The 23064-nt window shown below is 34.4% G+C and overlaps 1 protein-coding gene across 4 annotated transcripts; it reads left to right on the top strand.

The window, feature by feature from the left end:
• Nucleotides 1-4106: 4106 nt before the first annotated feature.
• On the top strand, nucleotides 4107-7948 carry LOC113296378 (amino acid permease 8-like). 4 transcript variants are annotated; one of them, XM_026544686.1, is made up of 8 exons: nucleotides 4107-4240; nucleotides 4330-4512; nucleotides 5654-5887; nucleotides 6001-6094; nucleotides 6367-6587; nucleotides 6692-6831; nucleotides 6917-7135; nucleotides 7297-7948. In XM_026544686.1, the coding sequence occupies exons 2-8, from the start codon at nucleotides 4374-4376 to the stop codon at nucleotides 7723-7725; spliced, it is 1476 nt and encodes a 491-aa protein (XP_026400471.1). In that variant the 5' UTR covers nucleotides 4107-4240; nucleotides 4330-4373; the 3' UTR covers nucleotides 7726-7948. The 4 variants fall into 4 exon arrangements, with proteins under 4 accessions (XP_026400471.1, XP_026400472.1, XP_026400470.1 ...); XM_026544687.1 differs by having other exon boundaries at nucleotides 4169-4237; XM_026544688.1 differs by having other exon boundaries at nucleotides 4197-4234.
• The last annotated feature ends 15116 nt before the right edge of the window (nucleotides 7949-23064 follow it).

Here is a 23064-nt window from a genome sequence, read left to right as displayed (position 1 = left end):
TTTGGGATGATTCGATCATGAGACCTCACCCTCAAGGCCCAAAATGCTTAACCACTGGACCAAGCTCGAATTGTTAATATAAATGTAGGGAAGAATTCTTTTTTTAAAACATATATCTCAACAAATGTAACACATGGTATAGTTTTAAACAAAACATCCTGAGGGTTACAATTGATACCAGATTACAATTTTGTTTAAAACATTCACAAAATTGGTTAAAAAGACCAAAATCAATAATTTCTGGGTGAAAAGGACACTTAGATTTTGATACTGTTTAAATGGACAAAAATGTAAAAATAGTCAGGATGTAAACAGTTTCATCCTACCCATTTTCAAATACTTTTTCTTATTTTTAATTTACATCAGGATGCATCCAGTTTTATCCTTGCTATTTTTTAAATTAAAATCAGGATGAATCCAGTTTCATCCTTACTATTTTTTTGGTGTCCGTTTCACCCATACTAATTTTTACTCGTCCATTTGAACCATGTTTTAAAAATATCTGGACAAATGACCGATTTTCCGTAAAACATTCCGAGGGTTACAATTGATACCAGATTACAATTTTGGTTTACCGGCCTTTGTCTTTAGTTTTGGTAATTTTAGTATGGTTCCGTTTCTAGCTTACTCCAACTTGTTTGGGACGGACCTTGTTGTTCGTTGTTGTTAGACTGTGCATGATTTTTTTGGTTAAGTCAGATGTTGGGGTAAATAATGAAAAGCGGTGTTTGTGTGTATTAGTTATACTAATGCAGTGTGTCTTTCTATTTTGAAAATGTCACCAAAATGAGATCGACAATAAGGTATCACTTAAACTGAAGAAAGAAAAACCCCAAGACATTGAGGACTGGTAGTCTAGAATCAACCACGTTGTTTCCGAGTTCCGTCTTCATCAAGGTAAGTGTAATCAATGTTTCATTACTTTTGGCAAGGAAGTAAGGAACAATAATTGTGCACATTTCATTGCTATATGCCTATATGGATTCTGAAGATTTGCGTAATTCTTACTCGTTTATTAGTAATCAAGTATTAAGAACAAAAACAAAGAAATTTCGTACGTAAAAATTGGAACAAGCATGAGATTCTCGATATCCTTTTTTATCACAAAAGTTCTAGAGAAAAAAAGGAGATCCACTAATCACGAGTTAGCCTTTACTTTTGTTGTCGTTCGTTCATTCATAAATCAGCAAAAAGAATGTAGCATTATTTTGAGTATTGGATGGACTCAATTCAAAGCTATAAACACCTTTGCTTTGTAACTGCAATAATGTCATAAACAAGTTACACAAAATCAGATTTTGTTTCTGCCCTTTGATGAATCGAGTCATCTCTTTTATTATTTAGTTTCTTATCAAACTCGAGTATCTATGATATGCTTATCAAAAACACAAAATTGGTTAAAAAGATCAAAATCAACAATTCCCGGGTGAAATGGACAATTAGATTTTGATATTGTTTAAATGAACAAAAATGTAAAAATAGGCAGGATGTAACCAGTTTCATCGTGCTCATTTTCAAATATTTTTTATTATTTTTAATTTACACAGGATGTATCCAGTTTCATCCTTGCTATTTTTTAAATTTAAGTTAGGATGAAACCAATTTCATCCTTACTATTTTTTTTTTGGCCATTTCACCCAAACTATTTTTTACTCGTCCATTTGAACCGTGATTTAAAAATATTTGGACAAATGACCCATTTTCCGTATCAAAAACACTTTTCCTTGTTAGAATTATTTTTTTGATAGGATAGGGAAGTTTCGAAGATAGTCAAATTCCAACGCAAAGCGAATATGTCTTTTGGTGAATAGGCAAGACACTTTGTATTGTCCTAATCCCACATTCCCAATGGATTGTAATCTCTCCACTAGGTTTTCGACCAATTTTGGAAAAACCAGTGGATTCCAGCAACTGGTACAGATAGGTTTTCCACCAAAAAAAAGTAATCAGGTAGTGTACAGCATTGATAGGGACGAGTTTCGAAATCAGTTCGTTAGCTATATATGATCAAATTACATTATTTTTTCACAAGGTCTTTTCTTCTAACATTACAGAGGATTATAGGAAATTATGACCCTGTCTAAATTTCTGCATCTCAACCAACTAGTTTTACTTTAGCTTAACTTTTAAGTAAGACTTCGTAGCAAATGGAGTGGGAGGTTAACACTAGAGAAGGATTTCATGTTCGCCATCTGTATCAATTAGCTTTTGGTTGGGGTCTTTGTAATTAAGTAACCGACTAAAAACTGCTATAATTAATCTAATAAAGCTCGACTTAAGAAAGTACCAAAATTTTTGTCTGGATAATAGAGGTCGACTAGAAAGGTAAAAATTACTCCAGACTAAGGTCAACTAAAATGTAAAAATTACTTTTTGTTGACTAACAAAAGAGGATTGGAGGACTTTAAAAGTGAAAATGGTTGTAAGATAACAGCAATTTTGTTTTGACTTGACTTCGCTTAACTTTACTTCAAACGAAACTCTACAATATATGGAGTGGGTGGGGTGACGAATTCGCTACTTTTAACGTATCTGTGCGTTTTGAATCTCCATCCATTTTTGATATCTACTAGTACTGATTGATTTTTCCTTCTATTCAATCTTGAGTAAATTTCAGTTACCAACCAGTTTCGAATTCAGATGATTATACACAAAATTAGTTAAAAAGACCAAAATCAACAATTCCTGTGTGAAAAGGACATTTCGATTTTGATACTGATTAAATGGACAAAAATGTAAAAATAACGAGGATGTAAACAGTTCCATCGTACCCATTTTCAAATATTTTTTATTATTTTTAATTTACACAGGATACATCCAGTTTCATCTTCGCTATTTTTAAAGTTTAAGTCTGGATGAATCCAGTTTCATCCTTGCTATTTTTTTAGTGTCCATTTCACTCGTACTAATTTTACTCGTCCATTTAAACCATGTTTTAAAAATATTTGGACAAATAACCCGTTTTCCGATAATTCTATACGGTCCATTTACGTCATTTTCTTGGTAAGGTATTTTCTTCTAACACGAGGAATACAGGAAATCCAGACCCTATCTAAAATTCTCCATTTCAACAAACTAATTTTGCCTTCTACTCTTTAAGACTTCGTAGCAAATGAAGTGGGCGATTCACACTAGGGATGGATTTGGTTTTTGCCATCTGTTTCAATTAACCTCTTTACCTTTTGACTAATCACTTCTTTTGTAAAGTGCGGATTTTAAATTCTTGCTTTGAGAAGTTAGTGCAAGGACTCTAGTCTCGGCTCGTGCAACATGTTTCAGCTCCTGACGCTGCGCACAAACTAAGCTCTTGAGATGAGCACAAACAGATCACATATCAGACTCCATCTAAACAAGCACCAAAAACAACTCTGCGGCACCGAAACAATCATTTTGGAAAATTATGAACCCTAAAATTATAGAAATGCACACATGAGAATGCACAATTATATAATCCAAACTTTTTGATTATAACTTAAATTATTTCAAAAGAGTCTAGTTCCTGACAGGGACGGATCCAGGAAGTATAAATTTTCTTTTAAGGTCTAGGATAAAAGCTTGGTCGAGCAAAAAAAATAAAAAATTTAGGCTTGTGGACTAGCAAGACCACCCAGGCTTTAGCCCCCTTTAACCCAGGGATAGGTCCGTCCCTGGTTCCTGACCAACTAGGCAAGCCTGCTTTTAGAAGGTTAAAACTGACATAAATTACCAATAATCATTAATTTTGCCCAATAAAATGGTTAGATTCATAAAAATACAAATGGTTAAACTTTAAACGGACATAAATTACTCATTAATCTAGCCCAACAAAATGGATAGATTCATAAGCATATACATAGTAAAATTATCCCACAAATTTTACTTTTTTACACATAGACTTTCTAAACTGTGATAAAAAGACAAACAAAGCCAGTGAAAAACAAAATTACTAATAGGGGTATCAATTTGTTTACTGGGGGCAACAATATTCATATGAGACAAAATATCATAGACTATTGAATTAGTACACCCCGAAACAAATTGGAACCTTCGGTTAGCCATGTTGGTAAAACAAAGGAGTAATAAAAGATTTTAGTTTCCTTTTTTCTTTTTGAAACATCAATCCCCTTAATAAATGCTGCTGAAATATCGCACCTTCCCTTTTAACTCCATTGAACCCTATATATACCAACAACATTTCAGCATTCATCCCCAGAAAGTTCTCACAGTACTTACTACAACCAAAAACAACCCAGCAGTAGTAGTACTCAATTTCCCCTTTCTTTTCTCTTTGGACCATTTCCATATTTTTCCTGTACTTTTTACTGATAATTGTCTTCTTTTTTCTTTTAGTGGTATAAAGATCTGAAATTCACCTGTGTGTTGATGATCAAGAAATGACGATAACAGCAACGAATAATGGTAATGATGTGGTTGCTTTAAGAGTACAACAACAAAATCTTGAATCAAAAAGATCAATTGGTAATTGTACTGGAATTGAAGATTTGGATGATGATGGAAAACCAAGAAGAACTGGTACATACTCAACACTACAAACCCATTTCATAATTTCTTCTTGATTTCAATTTTTTTGATCCGAATTGAATAATTTCAAGAACCCCATTTTAGAATCTTGCACATTCCATTAGTGACAGTTACTCGGATGGCAATCTCTCTGGTCAAAATTAAAGACATGCATGAGCATGAATCATGCATATCTCTAAGCTTTATTTACTTCTTATTGATGAAACCCAGAGGCTGCAGAGAAATCAGAGACACTGTAGTGCAGTTCTGTACCCTTTTTAACAAATTTCTGTTTTGAAAGAATCATTGGCGGAGCCGGATTTTAAGAATGAGGGGGACTAAATATTTTTCTATAAACTATTAGTGGGCTAAATGTAAATATTATGTGGACTAAATGTAAAATATGTGATAAAACTAAGGGTGTTATTCTGGTTTTAAAAATTTTAGGGGGCTACAGCGAGGGTTAGTCAACCCTTGGCTCCGCCTCTGGAAAGAATAGAGTCAAAAAGGTTGAAAACTGAAACATTTAATAATACCAGAGATTGTACAACAAGTGTTGGATAATATGTTTCTTCCAAGATTGTTGTTGAGTCATTGAATTGACAGTCCAATTCAACCCCAATTTCATCTTCAAAGAACAAAACCAACCTGCCTCAAGCCCAAACACAGGCCCATAATTAAAAGTTAACAGGAGGTTTTGGCCCTTTTGGGTGATGAATGATGATGCATTCATACTTGAGTTGAGTTTCATAGGAGCATGATAACAAGTCTGCAGAGAATTCAGAGACACTGTAGACCCTTTTACAAATTTCTGTTTTGGATGAATAGAGTAAAAAAAAAAAAGTTGAAAACTAAAACATTTAATAATACCAGAAATTGTACAACAAGTGTTGGATAATATGTTTCTTCCAAGATTGTTGTTTGACTCATTGAATTGACAGTCCAATTCAACCACCTTCAATTTCAAGGAATAAAACCAACATGCATCAAGCCCAAACACAGGCCCATAACGATGATGCATTCATACTTGAGTTTCTTTTTGGGGGTGCATATGAGAAGGAAGGAGAACAAATCTGTGGAGGCATTATTTTGATGCAAATATTGTATTATTCGATTGTCGATGCTTAAATTCTTTGTGTTTATATTTATGCAGGGTCTACTTTAACAGCCAGTGCACATATCATCACTGTGGTTATTGGTTCAGGTGTTCTATCACTTCCATGGTGTATTGCCCAACTAGGATGGGTTGTTGGACCTATTGCGCTGGCCATCTTCGCCTACATAACTTTCTACACATCCAGTCTCTTAGCTGATTGTTACAGATATCCTGATCCTAGTTCCGGAAAGAGAAATTATAATTACTCTGAAGCTGTTGGAACTTTCTTAGGTATATATGCATCATTCCTTTCATTTCTCAATTCTTGCACCAGATGGTAATAGAGTCTTTCTGGTGAGTATATTCAAATATATTAAATTAAACATGGGTTTTGTAATTGATAGGTCAAAGAATGAAAATGGCTTGTGGGATTATCCAGTATGTGAACCTCTTTGGTTATTCGGTTGCCTACACGATTACAGGAGTTGTTAGTATGGTGTAAGCAAATGAGTTTAAGTTCTCCTAAATAACATTTTATGAATTACGCGAGAAGGCTGAGCAATTTGCAGATTTCTTGCCCATAAGGAACCTATCATATCTTGACTCTTGGGCCATGGGCTCACTCGCCCCGCATCCCTGGTCATTTAGGACCGGTCAAAAGTTGTTTTCCTGTAGTTTACTTATGGGGAAGGTTAATTTGCAGGCCATCTCTCTGATGTTACAAAGAATCCTATGCTTGTTTCTGACATGTATTTTTCCTCTTAAACCAGGGCAATATTCAAAGCTTCTTGTTTCAATAAAAGAGGATATGGAGAGAAATCATGCACCATTTCTAATATTCCGTTCATGATAGGATTTGGAATTTGTGAAGTTATTCTCTCTCAGATCCCAAACATAAATGAGCTTACACTACTCTCAACCATTGCTACTTTAATGTCTTTCACCTATTCCAGCATTGGTGTGTTGCTCTCTATTAACAAAATCGCTAAAGGTAGGGCCATATATAGCTTGTGACATGTATCCGCTTTCACAATGCTTTTTTGCTCTTAAATTTCTTCGAGTTTGTTACCTAAATGAGTAAAATTTTGACTGTAGGAAATACTGGGAAGACAACTTTGACCGGAGTTGAAATAGGCCCAGGATTTTCAGCAGCAGATAAAGTATGGAGTACCTTGACTGCAATTGGTGATATTGAACTTGCATTCTCATTTTCACTCGTCTTGATAGAAATTCAAGTAAGCACTACTAGTATTGAGATTCTCAAAGCAAAAAAATAAAACGAATCACAAGATTGACACATATTACATGCTAATGGATCAGGATACGATGAAGGGTCCAGCAGAGAACAAAAGGATGAAGATTGCAAACTTGATAAGTGTAACGACAACAACTGTGTTCTATGCCTTGTGTGGGTGCCTTGGATATGCTGCATATGGAAATGACGCTCCGGGGAACATGATCTCTGGGGTTTATGACCCTATCTGGTTAGTCGTCCTTGCTAACGTCTGTATTGTGGTTCACCTCGTTGGTGCATATCAGGTACTACTAACAGTAATGCTTTCTCTACATTACAGAATTGTGTTGGAATTTTATAATTTGAATACCAGGATGCTGGTAAATGGAATGCATCCTCAAATCAGCTTATTTGACAATTGCTCTGTTTTGAGATCTACTAATTTTCATCTACCTATATTTGGCAGGTATTCAACCAACCGTTGTATGCAACAATCGAGTCGTGGAGTTCAAAGAAATGGGAAAATTCAAAGTTCGTAAATCATGATTACTCAGTAAGCATACCGGGGTTTAAGAACAAGAAGTGTCATATTAACATGTTTAAGATAGTCTGGAGAAGTTGTTATGTGATCGTGGTTACACTATTAGCCATGGCATTACCTTTCTTCAACGACATACTTGGTTTCCTCGGAGCTACTGGTTATTGGCCTTTGTCTATATATTTCCCAATAGCCATGTACATTTCCAGAAAGGAGATCAAAAAATACAGTCTCAAATGGATTGTACTTCAATCTCTGAGTGGATTTTGCTTGATCTGCTCGATTGCTGCTGCTTGTGGTGCCGTTCGTGGGATTTCCAAGTCTCTTGCTAGTAGTCCTTTCAAGGCCAAAAACTGATCTTAGAGGGAGAAAGATTATGAACTGATGCAGTCTTTTGAAGCGATAGCACCCTTGCAAAAAGTGCGTAGCTTAATTCTGATGTCAAGTGATACTGGTAGAATTGTGTTCAGTTAATTAGTACTTAATCAGTGTTTGTAGATTTGTTGCAAGGCAGTTCAGTGATACTTCAGATTTTAATATAAGAAGAAACTCTATACCGATCAGAATTTTAAAATCTGAAGTTACTCTTAATATCTGCACCTTAAAAATTTAGCACTCAATGAACCTGACTAAATTCCTGCAGTCATTCTCTCATTAGTTATCAGAATTCCCTAAATAATGAATGTGGGAACCTCTTAATCAAATTTTTACACTTAATATCTGCCCGAAACTTTGAATCACAGCGCGTGCCTGGAGAACCACTGCAGAAAATACTGTTATTGAAATCCAAATTCAATAAATTTTGCAAAGCTTCACTTCAGGGTGTCACTAAGACTAAAATTATAGCTCAGTCATGACACATACACTAACATGATCAAACCAAACTATCAGGTTGCAGAACACATGAGTAACTCTGTCCAAGTTAAGCTTCAAACTGTCAATTCGGCCTCCAACATACAAAGATATATTGCTCAAGATTGGATACAACACAAAAATAAAATAAAATAAATAAATAATGAAGTTAAAGAAAAAAAGATTTAAAAAAAAAAAATCCGATAACCTGCTGGTATATATTAACATATTGTGAAATAAAGAAAGAGAGTAAGACACACAAAGTAGAGAGGAAGAAGGATAAAATTCTTATTACATGTGTGTATAATTATAATGGGTTAAGCCTCTATTTATATAGATAAAAGACTTGGTTCCCAGGATACGTAAACCCTAATCTTAGACATATGGACATCTTAGTAAATAAACAATAGTTTATAACACTCCCCTAGGTAACACTGTGTCTAAGCTAATTGCCTCGTCAAAACCTTGTCAGAAATCTCGAAACCTGATCGAAGTAAAAAAGAATACAATTATGAATTATACTTAGAACATAACTGGACATGTATATGTTGCCTCATTAAAACCTTGGCAAGGAAAAACCCGTTGGGACAAAACCTTGACGAAGGAAAAAGAAGTATACCTTCTAATTTGATACTCCCTCTGATAATTACTTCAGTTAAATCTTGGCTTGCAAATCTTCGAGTCGAGATTTCCAATTTCGATGAACGAATTTCTTGTATGCTGGAGATAAGAATGCTTTCATGAGAAATTTGCCAGTTGATGAAGTACTGGTAGTGTTCTCTAGTCTTCCTGCTTCTTTAAATACATTGAGGACTTGCTTCTTGGATTGTTAGCTTCTCGGAGATGATTTGCAGAAGTAGTTGATGTAAATTTTCAACAAAGTGCTAATATGTAGTTTCTGTTGCATTAGGTGAAAAAAGTTATGATCATACTTTATATGGATTAAAATAATATCCAAATTCATAGGAGATGGTTATGTTGATATGGTCTAACAAAATGACATAGTTAATGGTGGAAATCAACCAAATAACCGAAATTAATACAACTCCCCCTTAGATGACCACCATGTTGAATTTAATTTCCTCACTAAAACTTTTCTAGTAAAAACCCAATGGGAAAACATATATGGACGAAGAAAAAAGAGCACAAATATCAACATTTTGAAAGAAAATTAAATGTCAGCAGAACCTGCGTCGTTAAAACCTTGTCAGGAAAACCACATGAGATAAAACCTGAAACGAAAGGGAAAAGGGTACAACTTTTGACATAAATATGGATGCTAACTCAACTATATGAGTATTGTAGAAAAAAAGCTCCAAAATCATAAATCTATTCTATAACATAGACAAGTTTTATGCAAGCATAATATTGAACTGCAGATTAAAAAAAAACATATATATATATATATATATATGCTGCTAAAGCATGGATTTTTATATTTTTAAGGACTCCTCAAGAGACCTATAACGTTGAAATCATCAACTAATTAATCCAGATTTTTGGTTTTTTACAAAATTTCTAAAAATACACAAAGGGTTGCTAAACCTTATGTAAGTAAATAAGGTGGATGCCAGAATATATAATTTGAATCCTCCAAGGATTACAAATTCAATATGTTCTGCGACCACATTTCTTGTGAATGCGATATGAGTCCTTCAAAGACTACCACGCCAAGTGCATTGTATAAAGAGAACAATTAATAAATCAATCTTAGGGTCTGAAAAATGAAATAAATAAGACCCTGAAATCGTCTTCACAAACGAAAATTTTCCTAGTAAAACGACGCATTATGACAACCTGTAATTAATAGGCTTGGCATTTTTAAGGTGTTAAGTTTTGGATCCAAAAATGCGTCAATCGAGAGATCAATCCAAACTAATTTGGATTGCATGATATCCAATCACATATGTCGATATTTCTCTGCAGAGGGGTTAACAACCACCATCATTTATTATTTCAATAGCTACTATAAAAGAATATTCGACAATATTAACTAGCAACGATCCCACATTCTCAAGTGTATCCATATCTTGAAAATTTCACAGAATTGCTAGTACCAGCGCCCGGAGGCATTATAATCTCCCATCTTACAGTGAGGAGATATGGACTATAAAAATGTGGATCTTGACTCTATTGAAGTACTATTTGTAGCTTATTCTTAAATGCTACTTTTTACTCTATATGTGGGTTTTCATTTCAAGAGGAAAAAGCTTATAGAAAAGCAAAATGAGACATTTCACACCAATTGATAATGATAGTCTTTTTTTCAAATTTGATGATGTTGGGAGAGAATTGATATAACTTTTAAGTTAATTAACACAAACTCTGATAGTGTATACTCTCCCTCTGATCATGGTAGAATTTTCTTTTTATATCTCATATACGAAAACTTCAAGTTTCTTAAAGTATTATCCGATTAATTCGAGATATACACTCATTATGAAATATGTCTTTCAACATAAAAAAATAAGTAGTCTTAGTATACATACATATTTACCATCAACCATGGATTACTTTTGGAACAAAAGAAAAAAGAATAAAAAAAAATAAATAAAACAAAGAATGTATATGCCAAAGTCAAAAGCCTTGAAAATATGTAAACGAAATTCAAAAAACTCTTTGACCTCAAGGCCCAACGAGTAATGAGTTAGAGTGAAATGATGAATATTTTCTTTATCATGAAAAGAATTAAATCAAGATCAATATAGTCACTACAAGCAAGGACTAATGATACTTTATAACAAGTCGGGTGCGCACTCATTCTTCTATTAAATCCTATCGTATTCCAACATCAAGTTGAACGATCTCAATTTTGGAGAGTAGCACTAGGAAGAAAAAATAATAATATAAAAAAATTGCTCAATACCCCTCAGGAATGCGACAATTAGTGTTTGTACTTGTAATACGTAATAACCAATCTAATCCTTTTAGGATTCATAGAGAAATCTAATTCCAATTGGTTTAAATGATTTTTTTTGGAAAAAATCAAGAATCATTATCGTATTCTTTGTAGAGAAAAACTATATTTTGGTTGATGAAAATTTCTTTGAAAGAATAGAAATCGATAACCAGTATTGGCTATAAGTTCTTTATATACATGTATGCGAAATTATTTTCTGATTTTTTTCTAATTTCCAGAACCAGTTATGGCTGGGAAAACCCAGCCTTTTCTGGTTCAAAAAAACAATTTTGGCCGGGAGTTCTTATTTTCCGCCGTAAATGATAAATACGGCTTGGAACACCAACAATTCCCAACCGTTTTTGCGTTCTACGGTTGGGTCGACAAATTATCCCTGTCGCAAACAATATTTTCGGCTGGAAGTTCATCATTTCCCATCCTAAAAAGTGTCGGTTGCGCCTGGGATCTCATGATTTTCCAGGCGAAATTGCAAAGAAACGAGATTTTTAATGGATGTTTTTCCGATTTGAATCAACAGAAAACCTCCAAATATAAGATTATCCTAAGCAATTTAAGCATATGCTCCACCATATTAGGTGGTTGATTTTCAAAAAAGTTAAAAAAGATCCTCATAGTCCTAATTAGTGTAATGATTAATCCTAATTCATACACTAATCATAATTAGTTTACTTAATCACCATAATTAACACTAATTCAATTGAGGGCATATTAGACATTAATAAAATAATAGGATAAGGGGCTATTGTATTTTCTATTTCATGACCCAAAATAGCCCCCAAAACTATTTGGGTTCCAAGCCCAATAATAGGAATCTATATAAAACCCATCGAGAAGGAATACCCAGACAGTGCGTGTTGAATAGAGATTAAGAAAAATGCATATTGAATCAAATAATTAGTAAAATAGAAATTGTGTTATAGGTCCTATGGTCAATGGATGTGCGGTCCATTAGATGACTATGTTTTCCCATACATGTATATAAAGAACATTATGTGTATGTAATAGAGGATGCCTCTTTATCAATAAGAAGTTCTTCTCTTTCTCTAATTGCTACTCCAACACGTTATCATGCACGAAGCTATACCGCATAGCTGTATTGAATCAGTTGATTTTTTTTCCATGGATGCGTTACCAGGTATTTCTTTTGAACAACGAAATTTCGTTTCATAGTATATATTAAGGTTCCACGAAAGCATGATTATCAAACATAGAGATTTCACCATTATATTTCCATGCAAATTTAGTATGTTCTACCCAATTATTTTTTTATTTACTCTGTTAAAATTTCAATCAAGTCGGAATATGATGCAATCTCCAAATTCTGATTTTAGTAGAACTATCTTCGTTTAGAAAAGCTAGGTTTCATATAATTTTAACCGTTGGATTATTCTGTAATTTTTATATTTGGTATATGTTATCCTCGTGGAGATACTGTACAAATTTCATAAAGATCCAACCATGTAAAGTACTCCAAAGTACGTGATATTTTCTGTTATGTCCACAAAAACGTGAATCAGAACAGTCATACGGCGTCATAAATATCATTTATCGAGTCGTTGGATGTCTTTAAAATTTTAATATGTTTGTCGAAACAATGTGATGAATCTACTGTAAACATTTCACCATGATCGGACGATGACTGCATTTATTTGTCGATCAGTATAGTTGAAAGAAGAATTTTGTCAATTTTTAGGGTTAACGATATGTTTGGGCTCATATGCTAATAGTTTCAAACTTAATATCAATGGGCCTGAATATTTCACATATAATGAACCATATATGTTTATATTCATTAACCATGACCTTGTCAACCCGATGGACCGGGTCTTGATCAAATAGTTGACCATACTTTGACTAAACCAATTCAGCTCTAATTTGACCTTTTGAACTCAGAAGTACTTGAGAACCATTAAAGAGTCTATGATGTAGAAGTTTGTGTGCAAAACTATAATACTTTCGTCATAAAATCTTCAACTTGTAAAGATACACCTTTCAAAGAGGAAGTCTTATACCTTCAACATTTCCAAGGCGACATATTAACTTCAGACGATGTAATGCTTTGAAGGAAGTTTGTCAAAACATTTAATGTTCATGTAAGTCACTTGTTAGACTATAATGAGTCAATAACTTTGACAATAATATGTTGTAATTAAAAGCATACCTCACGTTTTGTGGAAAGATACTTACAAAAGTTTCCATGAGTCAGAGATGTAATTCTTGCTCCAGTAGTAATGATACAAAGTAAAGTTTCCATGATGTAATTCTTGCTCCAGTAGTAATGATACAAAGTAAATGTATCTACCTATAATGGGACAAAGATGTAATTCTGACTCATACCAAAGAGAGTTCCAAATCTTGGTATAAGCATTTTACTGATAATGATACAAGTGTTGTAATGCAAGTATCATATATTAGTAGTTAACTACAATAGATATAGGGAGTTTAAAGGAAAACGAACACACTATATTTTTGGAGAAGGTCATGCCCTAGACATCAACATTAATGGCAACAAGAAATTTTCCACGTCAATACACTTACCCATTTTTTTCTTATCTTTATTCAATCTAATTCGTATGGTTAAATTCTATATTTTGATCCTAAAATGTAGTCTACATGATAGTTTGACATATATTTCATTAGCTAAAATAAAGATTTTTTTTTTGCGAAGAATTAAATTCATTGTATGCACTTATGGAATGAAAAGTATATCATTTTCATGATATTGAAATACTCTAAATAACTTGAGATATACTCAAAAGTACTTGAGTTATAAGGATCATTCGTACATTATGATGAAAAGTATATCATCTTCAAGAACGGTAACACTCTAAAGTAAATGAGATAGATATTTTTTATTACGTAATAAGGTCACACCACTTATTACACGAAACTCATAAGGAATTTAAATTAGTTGTTGACCTATTTTCTTATAATGTGACTACAAGGATTGGATCATCAGGCGCAGCGTTGCTCAAAATTTGTTTTTAAGATATAACAAAAAAGTCGCAAAATCTCTAGATGTACCGAGAGATTATCACACCTTGTTAAATTTCCAAGTAACCCGTGCAAATGGATATCATGTGGAACATCACAATGATGAGAATGTAATTGATTGCATCTTTTATAGTCTCTATATTTGGAAGGAAATATATTTTAGAGAAACTAATGAGTTAATCTAGTGCAATATAATTCACTATAATATTTGGATTATTGAATCCATATTGACTCCGACGATGAATTGTTGGGAACTGACTCATACAGGGTTTGGGCATAACCATAAAGCAACTTTGGTTGTGACATGATGATTGTTTTGAAAGAACTCATACAAATATCACTTTATTTGAGTGAACGAAAATGGGAAAAAGATTGACAGAATGCAAAGTGACGGCATATCTCTCAATAAGTGTTTTCTAAAGTACTAGATGCACAACCCCCCCTTCCCATTATGATTTTAAGTAAGAGAGCATATGACTCATTTCACAAAGTCTTCAGTAAAAAAGGATTAGGACCATCCTAAGATGCAAATGGTAAAAAAATTACATATTAAAAAAAGACGAGGTGAAATTTAGAAAAACATTTATGCAGAATGCACACCATTAAAGTGGCTTATGGCTCTGGAATGTTTTTACATTTTGAACTAGTTATAGTTCCCAAGAAGTTTTGCGTTTGGAAAATTACTAGAAATATTATACATATAGGGGCTCGCCACCCCTTGAAAATGCAAGCTAGTGCACATCAAAAGGACTTGATGATTATTGCATGTTTAATAGGATCAATGTAGAGCATCCTATACCCCATGGTATCACAAAGGCTATCATCAAATGATCAAAGAATAATCGATTTTCAGTACTCCATAAATGTAAATGTGACTCTAGTACTCCACAAATGGAAATGTGAAGTGACAACGAATAATCGATTTTCAGAATGTACACTGATGTCGCTAAAGTGATGAGATCACGCATACTAGCTGCAAACCTACCTGCAAGGTTACGAATCCTCAATAAGGGATATACACCATAGACTAAAGCGTTGAAACTACACTTAGTGGAAGTGTGGTTGAGGTCGTGTCTCCATAAAGGAAGATGTAGAGACCACCAGGTTCGATCAATGCTCACATAGAAAGTAAGTACATGAGTAAGGCACAACCCATAACTTGTATCATTAATGAAATCATCTCATTTGATTTTCTCTGACTATGTCCATGAATCAAAACTGGAGGACGCTCCGAAGTTTAATGATTCCAGAGAACAATGAAATCCTAAAGCAAATAGAGTAGTATGATAGAACCATGCTTTTTATTATTTAATGTCAACAAAGAGCATATTTGGCCTACACAATCCAGGTAGAACTTGGTCCTTTGACAAATATACATGTATTTGGTGTGGTAGTGCTAACCAACCAAGTGTAAAGCCTATGTGACATACATGATTATTTTTCATAAATCACAGTGGGAAGAATGAAGTCTCAAAGTATCAAGAATCGCCTTGTGGCGCGAGGTTTCTCACAAAGCCTTGGAATTGTCCTCTAGTAATGAACGTTATAGCGTTCCGCTAGTTAGTTAGCTTGGTAATTTCAAAAGGACATGGAATGCAGCATATGTATATGGTTTTTATGTATCTCTGAAATAATCAATAGATAGTAGATATTTACAAAATTACTTGATAGCGTTTTGTTTCCTAAATCAAGTGACTGTAAACCACAGAGTGCCTTTATAGTTAGATAGAACGCTCACTTATAGATTAAAGTAATCAGGCGGATGTGGTATACCCGTGTAAGTGGCTATTTGATTTGGAGGGGATAGACAAGTAATTTATTTTTCCTTGTGTATTCACAAGAAAGTTCTTGATTTGGTATTGTAGCTATACATGTCGATGGTACAGACATGATGGGTACTCTTGATGTAATAAGAGACTTTAAGAGCTATTTCAAATCCGAATTTGAGATGAAAAATCTGGGAAAAGCTCGACCGAATACTGAGCTTGTGGTATATTATTCCACCAGTTTGCATATGTCTAAAGTTGTCAGGCAATTTAACAAAGACATGCATCCTGATAGCACTCCCATGATTAGTTGAAGTACAAAATAAGTAAATGATCATTTCATCTAAAGAAAGATGACGAAGATGTGTTGGGATATGAAATTCCCCTATCTAAGTGCAATAGACACATTGTTTTACTTAGCATAATGTACTCGACCAAATGTTGCATCCTCAGTGAACCTGTTATCTAGATATAGCTCAGCGCCAACGCAACGTCATTGTAATGGTATAATGAACGTAATCATATACTTAAAAGTAACCACTACATGAGTTTGTTTTATCCCTGCAAAGACATAAAAAAACGAATGCTCAAGGAACTACAATCCGAAGGTTGTTGATTATGAAGGAAAAATAATATCTTCTCCAACGAAAGTAATCAGGGGGAGTAAGGTAGACTATTTTCTAAGTCATTACCGATGTTCATTTTCGAAAATTACATGACTAAAGAAACTGTGTGGAACAACTCTGAAAGTAATCAGGGGGAGGTGCCGACATCAGGGGAAGGATCCAAGGATATGATGTATACATATTTTACTTCGAAATTGAAGCTGTGTTGTACTCTTTTTCCCTTCGATCGAGAATAGTTTTTTCCAAAAAGTTTTGTTACTCGACAAGGTGTTTAGCGAGACAACACTAAAAACATCAAGTATGTTGAATGTTGAAGACATAAAGATCATGTTGATATTACTGAAAGTATCTGAATCAAAAAAAATGAAACGCGATATTCTATTAAGCAACGTAACTTCCAGAATCAACAACATGGTCTTATAAACATTCAAGTCACCAAAGTAAAATGTGATAAACTTTTTTTGACAGCATTAGACTAATAAAAATTGTGTGACATCAGGGGGAGCATCTAATGGTGAGTTGAACTATTTTCCTTCACCGAGGTTACTTTTTCCCACAGGGTTTTGTTACTCGGCAAGGTTTTTAATGAGAGAACAACAAACACCGGGAATGTAATTTACCAACTAAGGCTATTGTCTTTCCCAAGAGGATTTTCTGCCTTATGAGTTGTGAAGCAACTAGTCAACTTCAACGGAGGAAAGTGATCATCTGCAACGGATCACCTTTACTTGCATCTTTCACGTTGAACTCTTTTCCCTACGTCAAGGTTTTATCCCACTGGGTTTTCCTTGTTAAGGTTTTAGTGAGGCAACATATTGGAGTCCAACTATGTTCTAAGTTTGCTTAATATTTTGTCCCTCTGGGTTTTCCTGACGAAGTTTTAACGAGGTAATTAAGTTAGACTCGTCGATCTTTGAAGATCGTATTGCATGTGATGAACTACATGTAAAGTACGATACAACATGTGAAGTGCTACATGTAAAGAGATGTACCAAGGTTTTATCCCACTGGGTTTTTCCTTGTCAAAGTTTTAATAACGCAATTAATTTCGGCACAAGTCATCAAGAAGACAACGACATTTAAAGAACTACATTCGAAGCACTATATGTGAAGCACTACATTTGGAGTTCCATTGTTGAACCGCAATGGCCCATGAACGTGCGGTCCATTAGATGACTAGATTTTCCTTTACATGTATATAAAAAATATTATGTGTATGTAATAGAGGATGCCTATTTATCAATAAAAAGTTCTTCTCTTTCTCTAATTGTTACTCCAATAAATTGAAAAAAAATAACAATTTCTTGTTATTAATTACCGTGATGCTGCATGTAAACATTTCTACTTTAATGTAGACAGCGACATTCATCCACTACTATCACTTACAAAACATGGTATTAGTCATGGTATCTGTCAAATGACTCAAATCATCTCATCAAATTGGTATCGAGGTGGACAAATTGGTATCGAGGTGGAATCTTTAATACACCACAATATCAGAAGATGATTTAGGAATTCTCGGAGTATTATCCAATCCAGGTGAGTGGGCTACATGCAAAACATAAACAGAATTCAATACTAGAACAAAACAAACCATATCACGTTATGATTAAATATATGGACGGTTGATAAAAAGAACTTAGAGACTATATTGAGCAAAATGTCAGGCTAAAAGCCTCCATGTTTTATGTTGCCATCTTATACGGTTGAAACTCGAAACGTTTTTTTTCTCTTTTAAGGTTTAGAGACACTCATCTTGGAGCGTGCTGATAACCTATTATGAAATACAAAAAGAGGAGAAAGAGACACAAAGTAGAGGGGAAGAACAAAGAGGAAATTCTTATTAGATGTGTGTATAATTATAATAGGTTAAGCCTCTATTTATAGATAGAAGATTTGTTGGAACAATTGCTGAAATCCTCCTGTAAAAAAATCACAAAGAAAAACCAAACAAATAATGTTATAGCTGAGTCACGACCAGGGCGCTCTCTTTAAGACGTTTTGCGGCTCTGCCCAAAATTGTGCAAACAGTTCTTCAATGTCGCGTCGTCCCCAGGATAAAACAGCCGAGTAAATCTCATTCACAATCACTCTTTTACTTTGAGAGTATGTGATACTTGTACACTTCTATTCTTGCTCAAAATCAAATTTGTAGAAAACAAATGATAATCATACACTGGTTTTATTTCTCTAAAAAATTCTGATTTTTCTTTAACAACTCCAAAAAACATTAAAGAAAATCTCTCTTCAACTTTTGTTAAACCAAAAATCTGATTTATTGTCAAGGGGTCTTAATAAAGTTTTTTTTTTAATGAAAACATTAATGTGGTTTATTATACCTGGCCTGATTGGGGTACATCCAGATTAATTGGGGCATACCCAGATTAATTGGGGCATACCCATATTTAAGTGGACATAGTGCCCTTATAAGGGGGAGGCCAAAACGCCGCGAAGTTACTTTAGTACCTGTGCACTAATTAACCTAAAACTAAACCCTAAACTTAAAAACTAAAAACGTTTCATCTTTCTCCAAATCTATCTTCTCTAATCCATCACCTCTTCTCCTTCCTTCATCTTATTACATCAACCAAAAAATTCAATTTTTATTTTCTACAAAAAAAATGATTGATTCTAAACGATCCAGTAGCAACAGAGATTCAACAGGTAACATCAAAAGATCCAAATCAGAGGGAAAAGGTAAGGAAAAAGTTGGAATGAGTAAACCCGAGAATGCAATCCCTGAGAATGTTGAGAAGAACCATCCACCGGCCAAAAGAACACTGTAAGTCATTTCTAAACTCAAACCCATTATTCTGATGTATTGTATGACTGTTATATTAGGTTATATTATCAAGAATTATGATTTATCTGTTTTAGTCGGCAAGGTCGATAATTTAAAACCACGCCGAATTTTGATATTTTGTAAGATACGCGCATGGTCTCAGGATGAATATATTACCGACTTTTCATAACATCCATGGCCACTCTTAGACAATAACTAGGGCCGTCAAGGTATACTAACCAACCTTGTCGACTTACATCTAGTCGGCATTGTATTAGACTTGTATCATACCGACTTTAGGTCATAGAAACTTTATTTTCCTTAGTTAATAGCCGGCATCTTTCTTGAATAGGACCATACCGACTGTGTATTGGTCGGCGTGGTATATAATTACAACCCCTCCGACTATGTTTTAGTCGGCAGTGTTCAGATTATCGACCCTGCCGACTGTATTATCAGAACCATGTTTCAATGTGTAGAATTTTCATATCTCTTATTTGTGTATTGTTTAGGTTCCCAGAGGCAAAAATAGAAGATATCCCTTGTATTGTTAGCAATGCAGCAGAGCTATTGAAATTTATTGACAGGATTTATCCTGGTTTAGAAGATCCTAAAGATGAAACTGAAAAGAATTTCCCTGTAAGAAAGTTACTTCTGATGGGTAAGGAAGATCCTGAAGAATTTCTAAGGTTTATGGAGAGTCCTATCAATCCCCTCAACTATGAAAAATGCACATCATCAGAGGAGGAAGAAGAGGAGGTTGATCCAAGAACTTTTTTCAGGGCATTTGACTTTTATGGAGTGAACCCCTATTACAATGAGGCCGGTGACTACATAGGTCCAGATAAGGGAAAAACAAAAGCTGATGCTGGTGAAAAAGCTAGTGGTGGTGAAAAAGCTAGTGATGTGGAGGAATATGACAACAATGAGAGTGATCCATGAAATTTTTAAACTTTATTATGTTTCACTTGGTTTAGAAACTTAGATTGTGGTTTGAACTATTACATTATGTTTTGAACTGTTAGTTTGTGGTTTTAGATTTGTTAAACTTATGTTAATTTTCAGTTTCTTTAGAACTTATTCTTTTTGTGCAGTTTTATACAATATTATAGTTTTACTAAGTCGACATGGTTTGTAAGCTCGACCTTGCCAACCATCCAGGCTATATGCTATAGTGCTGTCAGGGATAGGTAGTCGACATGGTTTTAAATGTAGACCTTGCCGACTTAAATGTTAGTAATATAAAAATATTACTTTTTAGGTACAAAGTACAACCCATTGAATGCTCAACGGCTAGAAATTTCAAAATCAAGGCATTAAGTGTGTTGTTAATATAAAAGCATTCTCAACTTCATCTTCAACCTTTGCATATAGAATGGAAGTTTCAAGTGAAACACACCCAAATATTTGTAGTCTTTGTACACTAAGTGGTCATTTTGCAAAAGATTGTCCCTTTGAAGGAAGCAAATGCACTATTAATGTTTGTAAGGGATTCTTATTTCTCATGAAAGCTGCAATAGAAGATGTATATCATCCGTATGCTTCAAAATGCACCTGCTGTGGGTTTTTCCTATTGGATAGATGAGTGCCTAGCTCCATATGAAGATGAAGTTGCTGAAATCAACCTTTCTACCATGCACAGATCCATGTTGCGACGGTAAGATGAAGCTAATTAACTCTCCTAAGAAATTGTGTACCGGAAAAAGATATTATCTGTGTCCCGAATGTGTTAGGGTTAAGTTTTTATCGTTTGTATGCTTTAATTAAGGTTTGTATGCTCTAATTAAGTATTTAAAATTTTATGCTCTAATTAAGTTTCAAAATTTTTTAACAATCATTGCATTCAATTTTACTCGGCATTATACAAAATTCAAAGTGTGTTGGCTGCTTAACAGTCGGCACTTAACAGTTTATTAACATAGCCGACGAAAGTATAATCGGCAGGGTTGTCCTCATAAACCCTGTCGACCGCAGAAAAGCCGACAACCTACTGAAATCAATACCTTGCCGACCGTCCCAGGCCTTTTTTTCCTGTGCTGTCATGCAGTACAATCGGCAACCTGAAGAAATCAAAACCTGCCGACCCTGGGACAGCCGGCTTGGTTGTGTGGTAAATACAATGCCGACCAAAGGAGTATATTTTAAAAAAACAATCCATTTCATTCATTTGTAGTACTCCAAAGTACATTACACAAAACACGAATGCGATTACAAAAGTACTCCAAAAAGATTCTTTATTCCCTAATCATAATCACTCATCACCCAAATCTATTGGAGGGAGTTCATTCAAATCTATTGAACCTCCTTTATTAAAATATATGGGACATTCCCTAGACTCATCTAAAGCATTCCAAAGGTGCATGTTGTCCTCATAAAGTTTCATCAATTCTATGCTATTGTTGAATATGAACTTTTCCCAAAAACTAAACCTACAAATAGGAGGTATTGGACGTTCCTTGTTGAGTTCTAGACCAATAAAATGATTATCATCAACCAAATCCATAACGATTCTTCTATGCCTGAGCTGCTCTACACAAACCGCATGTTTCGGTGCAAATGCTACACTTAGTCCTTTATGTTAGAGCACTGCTCGGTCGAACTCGCATGCGTTGCTATCTCAAGCATGTTTGTCAAGTTTAGTTGTCAAAACTATATGTCTTCATTTCTAGAATACTTATAGCTAAGTCTCGGTTTAGGACAAATTAGTGTAGTTGAGCTCCATACTCCATGGCGATCATCTTACAAAGACGGAGAACTACTCGAGGAACCAGTAGAACTTCACCCGACTAAAAAGTATGTGGAGACTTGAACTTATCTATCACTCAAAAGTCTATCTCTCTATCTCCTACTCTTGAGACAAAGTCGTATAAGTATGATATTTTTCATACACACATTTGTTATTTCGAGCCGAGTTTACTCGCTTATCTTTTTCTCTAAATACGCGTTGATAAGCTTTTGCTTTAACCAATTTTCATCTTTATCCATGACTAAAGTCATGATGACGTTTCAATCTTGAAAGTAGCTTTGATGACGATAGTCGTGAATAACGATTGTTATAACGTTATAGAAGAATGTTTCAATGATTGAAATGTAGAGTTGAGATTATGTAACCAACTGTGGATATAAGCATATACAGTGTGTTCGCGCATTAGTGTATAAATCCATGTGCCGTAAACCAATTGTGTGCACTTGTGCATGCGACATTGGTAAAGGAGACAGGTTGGGTACGCGTACCCGTACGCGTACTGGCGAAAGTTTACTAACCGAAAATTTCTGCTGGAGTTTGTAGTTTACAAACTGGAAAACCAGTCACCTTAGGTACGCGTACCCGTAGGCGTACTCACGGAAGTTTTCTAACCCAAAATTTCTGCTGAGTTTCCAAACTTAAATCTGGTAGCTAAGGTACACGTACCCGTACGCGTACCCAAGCTGGTTATTTCTCAAATCGGAAGTTCATGAACTTAAAAACAATAAATCAATAAGGAATGCAATCTTTGGAAACCATGGCTATATTGTTCATGAATTGATTCAAGTGAATCAAACTGATTTTGTTTCAATTGTGTCTATGAATAAAGACCTAAGCAATTGAACAACTCTATCAACTAGTTCTTATGAGTCATTTGAACTAGTTATGAGAAAGAGGAATATGGTTGATATGAAAGTACTCATATGGATAACCTCGGTTAACTATTTTTGAACCAACCAAGTGTACACGTTTAGGTACGGTTACTCAAACCTAAATGAAAAACATTTCAT

The sequence above is a fragment of the Papaver somniferum genome, chromosome 7 (genome assembly GCF_003573695.1).
Source record: "Papaver somniferum cultivar HN1 chromosome 7, ASM357369v1, whole genome shotgun sequence".
In the NCBI taxonomy this organism is placed as follows: Eukaryota; Viridiplantae; Streptophyta; class Magnoliopsida; order Ranunculales; family Papaveraceae; genus Papaver; species Papaver somniferum.
The sequence above is the reverse complement of the archived record's forward strand: the minus strand, read 5'-3'. Positions and strand labels throughout refer to the sequence as shown.

What these genes read in the sequence shown, in the direction of transcription:
- LOC113296378 (XM_026544686.1), top strand. Translation starts at nt 4,374, where the DNA reads ATGACGATAACAGCAACGAATAATGGTAATGATGTGGTTGCTTTAAGA. An exon ending in TGGAAAACCAAGAAGAACTG is followed by an intron (nt 4,513 to 5,653) that starts GTACATACTCAA and finishes ATATTTATGCAG; the next exon opens with GGTCTACTTTAACAGCCAGT. An exon ending in TATTAACAAAATCGCTAAAG is followed by an intron (nt 6,588 to 6,691) that starts GTAGGGCCATAT and finishes TTTTGACTGTAG; the next exon opens with GAAATACTGGGAAGACAACT.